Below are 9,327 nucleotides of genomic sequence, written 5' to 3' on the forward strand. Positions count from 1 at the left end.
TAGGCTTTCTTGCACAGACTGATTTTAGAGGAAAACATCCTGTTGTTTTTTTTTGTAATATAAATTGCAAATATTAAATGAATTTAGATGTGCCTGATGTTTATTACTTTTATTCTTAATTACAGTACTTCTGAAATTGCTTAAAAAATTCTAATAAGGCAACATGATACCAGATTGGCATATTCCTTTTTAAAAATACAATATTTATGCTTTCGGTACTTGCTCTGAATGTTGTTACATTATTTTTTATAAAGAAATGTTGATTAACAATACTAAAACCATAAAACAATGAGGTAAAAATGTAATATAGAATATAAAATAAATATTAACCACAATATGATTATGTAAACATATGAGTATGACCTACATCTGATCCTACTGACTCTTGCTAATAGCCAATTCCTGATGTTAAAGAGGAGTAGCCACAGTTAAGTGTGGAGTCTACAGATATTTTTTTTGTATTTCATAGATAGCAAGACTACTGTGGGCATTTTTGGCTGCAGTATCTTATTTTACTGACATCTCAGAGTCATTAAAAAACCTGTGGTATGGTAATAATAATAATAATAATAATAATAATAATAATAATAATAATAGTAAAGTTGGAAGGGACCTTGGAGGTCATTTAGTCCAACCCCCTGCTCGGGCAGGAAACCCTACACCATTTCGGACAGATGGCTGTCCAGTCTCTTCTTAAAAACTTCCAGTGTTGGAGCATTTACTGCTTCTGGAGGCAAGCTGTTCCACTGATTAATTGTTCTCACTGTCAGGAAGTTTCTCCTTAGTTCTAGGTTGCTTCTCTCCTTGAAAGGATTCTGTAGCCTGTGATGCAGCTTTAATTGAAATGGAAGAACTATATAACTTTCTTCTGTGAGTTCAAGAATATAATTTCCATTAAATTATTCAGCTTCATGCACACTTGTACACATATTTTAATGTTCTGAACTTTAGGCATACTTGTGTAGAAAAGGCTCTAGATTCCTTAGCAAACTTTAACTGTGTATAGAACCTCATTTTGTGGGATATTGTACCTATAAAGAATAGGTGATTGTGGTCCCATCCTTATTTTCCTCAATTTTTTGCCATAAAATCCACAAATGGAATGGGTGCATGTAAGAATTGCAGTTAAGTTCATTTTATCACCATGCCTCTTTACAGTCTTTTTTTGACATTGAGAAAGGATTTTGCACTAAATGTATAGTAGTCTGTTGGGAGCCTATCAACAAATCGAACGTAGACATTAGATTCTGAGTAAATAAATATAAATTGTCAAGTATTAAACCAAATATATTATTATTTTTTTCCTAAGTAGGATGTGGGGATGGGAAAGGGAAAGGGAAGTGGAAGTATAGCAGCATGAAGTTAAAAATATATATATATTTGTTCCCTTTCTAATTATAATATAGTCTTTCTAATTATAGTATAGTATAGTAAAAAGCTATTTTCCCAAGAACTTGACTCCTGAAAAGTGTAAGAGTTAAATCAATTACCTATATTGTTCTCCTAGGGATATTGGATTGTGTTGTTTCCAAAACATAAGTAGTATTACTGAAAAATTAATATGTCTTGTAGTGGTACTCTATTTCAGTAGATATATGGAGTTAAAAAATTAGCTAGATTTACACATGTTCACAAATTAAGCATTTAACTCTACTTTATAGAACATTTGCTTCTTAAGAAGGATAAATCTGATGTCCTGGCATATCTGATTCAGTAAAGGAGAATGGTAGAATATCCTCTCTAGGAAAAGGTTTTCTGATGTATTATCCATATCCCTCTTGAGTTTTCTTCTAATCTCAAGTTTTCCTTAGTAATAGTAATATCTGATGGGAAAATCTAACCTTGTTATGTCCTAAAGTAGAGAGAAAGATGGGAACTTTTTTCCACAGGGTGCTAGCACAATTATAAATGCTACTGCGCACTTCATTTGTTTTATGTTTTTCTGTGCCAAAGCAAGGGGGAGTAGAGCAAGCCAGCCTAGAAACACGGAGAGCACAGAGGAAAAGGAATCGTTCATGAGTGAATAACATGTACTTTTCTCTGTTAGGCCATTCGGCCCATATGACAATTTGATCACTGAAAAAAGGAATGATAGGGGATTTATGAATAAATGCTTTCTGGATGGCTGCCGGCCAGCCCCAGTGCAACTGCCTGAATGTGCTACATTCTATTAGCACAGATGGATGGACGTGAAAAGTGGCCATCAGTGGAAGTTCCAAGAGCTTTTCCCTGAATAATGGATGAATGTTTCTGTCCTAATGGCAAACAAGACTGCATAGTCTGTGTATTTAGCTTATTTTTCTATGTTGGCACAATAATTATTTAGGTTCTCTTAATTCAAATAAAGTAAATTAAACCTTGATGAAATTTTATGATAGGTTTCTAGAATTGGGAAAAAATAAATAGGAAACATTGTTTTTGTTTTTTTTTTATCATGAAATTATTGTTAATTTTGGAAGGTATTAGAATGTAGTGCTGGGCAAAAATGTGGATTTGTGGAGGATAAAATAATTTAAACAACGAACAGGTATTCACATAGCATATATTGGGAATATCAAAAAATAATTGAGAATTTTTCTTCTAGGATTGCAGATGAACAGTGGAGGCAGCATTGTAAGCTTAGGAAAAAGACAAATTTGCTTTAAATTCCACCAAAGTACTTCTAACCAATCCAGCTTTGTTCCTAGCTCTTTGAAGCTCTATGCTGAGATTCAGATACTTAACCTGCTTTTGTCTTTCCAGCTAAAGCCTTTGAGTATTATTATTGCATCCCTCTAATCCTCTGTTACCCAATGAAACTTTTCAAATGTCTCGATCGGTAAATAGATTGAAAATATGGTTGGCTTTGGAAATCTGGTACTGATCCAAATAGAATAAATAAGTTATTAAGTTTAAACTCCATATCATGGAATTTGCATAAATGCACTACATTGTAAAAAGGTGTTCCATGTTTTATCACTTTATGAATATAAATTTTTACTCAGTAGTAACATTACTGTTTTGTTTTAATTTGTTTATTAAAACTCAGAACTTGGTTTTAATGCCAATAAGTGCTTCTGCATACAGTTAGTCTTTGCTTAATGACTGACTGTCCAGTGACTATTCAGAGTTCTGATGGCGCTGAATGAATAATACTTGTAGCCAGTGCTTGAAGTGGTTGCAGTGCTCCTGTTGATCACGTGATTAAAAAAATAGCCCTTGTTTATAAGTGCAGCACTTCAACTCTCCCCACCTTCTATTTCCCTCCCTCATCTCCACTCTGTATTCCACTACAGCAGACATGTCAAACTCACGGTGTCACGTGATGTTGCGCAATGTATCGGGACTGTTTTGCCCTTGCTGGCAATGGGGTGGGCGCAGCTTTCGCGTGACGTGTATGGTCCACGGGCCAGTAGTTTGACACCACTGCACTACAGTCACCCACCCCTGCCACTCCTAGCTGGCCATTGGCATCTTCTTCCCACTGCTGGCCTGGGATCCAAGCGCTGTGCAAGGGCGGAGCCAGCAGAGGAGGCAGGGCAGTGATGAAGCCGTGGCTTGCTGCCACCTTTGCCCAGGGAACCTCTGCCTGCAGTGCCACCCTGTCTTCTCCACTAGTTTCATTCTGCTGCTTCCTTCCTTGGCTGGGCTCAGTGAGCTCTCTTTGGCAGACAAGGCTCCATTGTGCTTGCTACCTACCTCCCTTGGCTGCAACTTTGCCCAGTGCCTGGATCCTGGGCCAGCAGTGGAAGGAAGAAGACAGTGAAGGTCAGAGGGAAGCGATGTGGTGGCCAAAAGGGAAGAGAGAGGAGGCAGATAGGAGTGGGGAAACTTGAAACAAAGGCAGCTGCAGCAAGACTGCCGAGCCTCATCTGCACAAGGCTTGAGGTCTTTATCTAAATATGAGTCAGTTCCCACCTATTGACCACAATCAGGACTTCTGGGGCTGCCGAGCGAGGACTACCAGTATTTCAGATTCCTCTAGCTGTTAAATGAATATATATTGCTTAAAAGTATATGTTCTGAACTCTGATGGTATTGATGACTGCTACTTTCCCCTCCATGCAGGGAACTGTTTTTAGTTTGGATTCTGAAGAGGAAGAGTTCCATGGAGTCATTGCTGAAGACAGCAATGACATCTACATCCTAACTAGTGACAACTCAGGCCAGGTGAGCCCACCTGAGTCACCCACAGTAACAACATCTTGGCAGTCGGAGAGCTTACCTGTTTCATTGTCGGCCAGTCAGAGCTGGCATACAGAGAGCTTGCCAGTTTCGTTGGGGCCCGAGTCGTGGCAGCAAGTAGCTATGGATCCTGAAGAAGTAAAAAGCTTGGACAGCAATGGAGGTGGAGAAGAAAGGAGTGAAAACAACTCTTCGAATTCAGATATTGTACATGTTGAAAAGGAAGAGATACAAGAGAGTGTCGAGGAAGCAGCAGTGTCAGAAGTGGGCCTGCAAACAAGTGCTAAAAAATTGAGCTTGCCAGAAGTCCCAGCTGCGTTGCTGAAAACAGAGGCTGAAAGCTCGTTGATTAAAAGACTAAGCCCTTCTGCACCTTTGCCCACTGAGGGTGACAAAGAGGGGAGAGTAGTGGAATATCCTGAACCTGAGCCTCTGATGTTGAGTAAGTCTGCCAAACAACTAACTCCTTCGAGTGAAAAGGCTTCCCCCAGTCCTGAGAAAATACAACTACCAGAAGAAGAAGCAAAACTACCGAGAGAGAGCTATTCTGAGGAAAAGTCTCCTGAGGGAGAGGAGAAGCCCATTCTTTTGCCAGAGGGCAAATCACTTCTGCTGTACGGTGGGGCGGCTGCCGTAGCCATCCTGGCTGTCGCAGTAGGTGTAGTGCTGACACTGAGGAAAAAGTAGTCAGTTCTTCTCTTCAGCGATACTGCCTGAATCCCCACACTTGGTTGCGTTGACTAAGGTTTGCTATGCCTCCTATTAATGAGAAATCCATGTAACGTGACAGGAAGGTGGGGGGCATGAGTTTACTTCTAATTCTAGGACAATCGTGTTTTTAGTGGCCTGGAACTGGATCTTCCTCTTTAATTGTAGGGTAATGTTGGAACTCCCTTGCACATTTAAATATCTCGATATATCTGAAAATATTGGTGGGGGGAGGGGGGTTTGCTTATACGTGGGAAATTGGATCAGGAAAAGTTCATTAACCCTGGAGAATTCCTTTATGTAGCTGCCATTGCAGCTTCTTTGTTCACCTCCATCTCTTGAATGAGAGGCTCTCTAATCATGTAGCATGAGGTTACTTCCCCTTTTGTCTCAACTTCCTCAGGTACTGCATTGCTCCCAAATTTTATGATTAAACCCCTAAAGCTATGAAATGAAAGCCTTCCATGTAAAGATGAAAGCGTAATGCATTTTGGTGAAAGGTAATGTTGTTTTTTCATCATTGTACTACATTAGGCATTTTTGTAATCTGGTATTGTTGTGTTTCTGTCCGTATCCTTTCCCTAACCTCTCATTCATCCAGCTTTATCGTTCGTGTCAGTTATCAAAGATACACACTCCTTTCGTGTGAGTACCTATCGCTATTTTGATGAATGCAAAGGAAGAAAATATTTCCATGCAATAAGCAAAATGTACAAGCACAAGAGCTGAATACTATATAGGTAGCGCTAGATCTGGACAAACATTTATTTAGTAACTGTTCAAAGTTATGATTCTACTGAAAAAAGTGATTTATGACCATTTTTTCACACTTATGACCATTGCAGTATCCCCAGGGTCATGCGATCAAAATTTGAGTACTTAGCAGCTGGCATGTATTTATGATGTTTGCTGTGTCCTTTTTGTGACCTTCTGATAAGCAAAGTCAATGGGAAAGCAAGATTCACTTAGCAATTTACTAACTTAGCTGCAGTGATTCACTTAACAACTATGGCAAGAAAGGTCATAAAACTCACTTAACTGTCTTGCTTAGCAACATAAATTTTGGGCTCAGTTGTGATCGTAAGTTGAGGACTACTTCTACGGATTTAATTCAAAAAATGTGTTTCAAAATGCATGAAGTATAAATAGACTTATCTGCAACTCTTTAAGGCAATTATGGTTTCCCCCAGGATAGGATGGTTGCCCTCCATATTTTCTGTTTCTCAGAAAAAGATAGCTGCTTTAGAAAGTTGAAAACAGGTGCTATGATGCATTTCTGCATCTTCCGAAACACTTTTTGTACCTGAACCTGAAGCAGTATGGCCCTATGAAATTCTGGTATTTAATAGATTAAAATCTGATTACTTCTAGATTAAAATCTGATTTGTTAATCCAGTTGCAAGATTGGAACATTTAGTCTTACTTTACTTTTAGCATTGTAATGAATTCAAAATCTCAAGGTAATGACTCAGAAGTTAATTGAGATAGCAGCGTTTGTCATTTCCAAAAGACAACTGAACTTTCTTGGTTTTTTTCCTTGAAAATGTTTCGTTTCTCATTCAAGGAGCTTCTTCAGTTTTTGGGTGAGAAGTGAAACGTTTTCAAGGAAGAAAACCAAGGACGTGCAGTTGCCTTTTGGAAAATCCCCTTTGAGACAACCGTTACCTGGATGATTGAGAATCTCCATCGGCATGAAATAGCATTTGCTTCCGATTTCCAGAGTTCTGGCCACTGGAGGAGAAATGATTTGAAACTATGTCTTATTTTGCTCATGTAACTTTTCAGGTAACTTCTTTCTATGTGTAGACAATTCCTTTTTATTCCATCAGCTATAATTGGGCTCAGAAAAAAAATAAAATTGATCACTTATGTCAAATTGTTATTTTGTGTGTGTTGGAAAGCTCAGATGATGACATTGTCATCAGTGACATAGTACCACAGGTTTTTACTTGAACAGTGAAATGGCAGTAGCCTCTTTTTACATTTTTTGGAGATGAACTTATAATTTCCTCTTTCCCTTCCCGTTAAACTTGCTGTAAAAAAAATCAAATTTGACAATACAGAGTTGGAGTGTTTTAGCTACTCCCATCTCTAGTCAGTATGCAGGTATGACAGATTATGCCTTATATGCCGGCATATTGGGCGACCCGGCGTATAAGATGACCCCCGTCTTTTGTCGCTGAGCCGCATTCCTAGAACGTTGTTATACGCCGGAAACTACCAGTATTTCCGGCGTATAAGATGACTCGGCATATAAGACGACCCCCGTCTTTGGCGCAGAGTTTAGCGCTTCCGGAAGTCGTCTTATACGCCGGCATATATGGTACCTATAAATTTTGTATTCACATATTGTAGGACACTCGGTTTAATATACCTAAAGTCTTGTTTAAATTTACTTGCACTTTTCCATAGTACTATTTATTACACATTTTTCAGAAAAAAATTCAGTGCCTCAGTATGTTCCAGTGAGGTTTAACTGTTTTTCCCTGTCTTCTGCCCCAAAATTTAGCTGTAACCCTGGGTGTCAAACTGGCGGCCCGAGGGCCAGTTGCATCATATGGAGTTTGACACTCGTGCTGTAACCACGTTACTTTTTTAATGGGGGGAGGGACATTCATATTGGACAAAGTGAATATTGAATGATTGCTGCCAGTGTGTGTTCTGATACAAGCATTGTCGCTAAAAGATTGCTATACTAGATTTTGGCTGCAGCTTATTTCATCCCTGAAATAAACTTTGATGATTTCTACAATAAATTGTGGAGGAAATAAAGGTAGTACTCAACTTACAGTTCATTTACAAGAGTTCGAAGTCACAAGAGCACTGAAGTGACTTAAACCGTTTTTCACATTATGACTGTTGCAACATTTCCATGGTCACATGATCAAACTTCAGACACTTGGCAACTGACTCATATTTATGACAGTTGCAGTGTCCTGGGCTCATGTGATCACCTTTTGTGACCTTCTGACAAGCAAAGTCAATGGGGAAGCCAGATTCACTTAACAACTGTGCTACTAATTTAACAGCTACAGTGATTCACTTAATAACTGTGGCAAGAAAGGTCATAATAGGGCAAAACTCACTTAAAGATCTCATTTAGCAACAGAAATTTTGGACTCAATTGTAGACGTAAATTGAGGACTGCTTGTAATCAGTATAAGGTTGAATTATCAATCCATTTTGTCCAATTTCAGCCATGTGTCTATTTGACCAGAAGGTAACAGACTGAACAGCTGAGATAACTTCTCTTACATTTCCAGGATGATTATTTAGAGTTATAGCTATGTTCATTCTAATGATCCAACATCTCAACCAATAAGCAGTGAGATGACATACTTTTCATAGACAGCAAAATGCTAGAGTGCTAAGCACTGGAATTAGGTGGAATTATGAATTGACCCTTTCAGATACTGATATGTTACAACTTGATTATAGATTATCAAATTTCTGAATTGGGGCAAATTCTCTAGTTTGAATATTGGTACTTCATAATGGTTTAGACCTTGGTTAAGATGTGAAAACTTGTATTTGGTTTTTCAGAACTGCAGTCATTAGTTCTGTAGAAAACATCACCCTATCCTTCACAGTACTAGTGAAACGAAGGCTAAAGTAAATTTATATCAATAGGATTTGAATATGTGTCATGTAACTGTTACTTCAAAATAGACTGTAGTTCTGCAACAGAAGTTCTACAATGTTGTTGGACTAAATGCTACAGGCTACATTACTTTCTCCTTCCTGCTGCTTCCATTGGGGAAACGTGCTTGAGATGCAAGAGAAACAATTTTGCTGTCTACTGAAATATTTGTTTCCTTCATGTGGATATACTTTTGGTTCCAGAACTATCTGCTGTGGATGTCCTGCAAGAGTTCTTGAAAGCAATATAAGTGTCATGCTTGCTTAGTGTTTTGCACAATAAACTGGAGCTAGGCAATTATTTTAAAAAATAGATGCTTCAGAACCTGCTTGTGCATATCTGAAGCATTTCTACATTGTGACTTTTAATCTGGTTGGAAAGCTGCGTGTCTGACCTTAGTTTGTATATTGATCCAGGAAAAAAGAGCTGACTGTATTTATGGCTTGAAAACCTTCCCAAGAATTCAGAGCCCTAAAATAACCCACACTACTTAAAAAATAAAACCATTTGGTGATTTCTCCTTGAACTACAGTACTGTTTTTACTTTGTGCTAACAGTTTCATGAGAATGCACAGCTCTTCTTCCTAGCATTGGACGTGTTGAGGCAAACTGGTATTTCCTTAAGCTGTATGACCATAATTATTTCCCTGGAGCTATTTTAAGAAACATGGTGAGGGCAGACATAAATCTCCATCTTACTGTTACAGGCTTCTACTGTATGAATTAAAAAATACTGCCTCCAGTGTTAAAAACAAGTGTTCCTACTGTTTATAAAAGATGATGTGTATTTTTGCTTGAACGATAATCTCAAGTAA

At 38.3% G+C, this 9,327-nt stretch overlaps 1 protein-coding gene across 4 annotated transcripts in view; it reads left to right on the forward strand.

Annotated features, from left to right (window-relative positions):
• Positions 1-9,327, forward strand: part of BCL2L13 (BCL2 like 13) — a 47,805-nt gene that overhangs the window by 24,947 nt on the left and 13,531 nt on the right. For 3 of the 4 annotated variants that reach the window (XM_039366626.1, XM_039366701.1, XM_039366792.1), the window contains exon 7: positions 4,048-5,763. The exons of the other annotated variant lie outside the window; for it this stretch is intronic. In XM_039366626.1, coding sequence (XP_039222560.1) covers positions 4,048-4,851 — 804 coding nt within the window. In that variant the 3' untranslated portion in view covers positions 4,852-5,763. Of the gene's footprint in view, positions 1-4,047; positions 5,764-9,327 lie in introns of those variants that run through there. 4 annotated transcript variants of the gene reach the window in all.

Source organism: Crotalus tigris, unplaced genomic scaffold (genome assembly GCF_016545835.1).
Source record: "Crotalus tigris isolate CLP2741 ecotype Arizona unplaced genomic scaffold, ASM1654583v1 scf7180000017541.2806704, whole genome shotgun sequence".
Classification (NCBI taxonomy): Eukaryota; Metazoa; Chordata; class Lepidosauria; order Squamata; family Viperidae; genus Crotalus; species Crotalus tigris.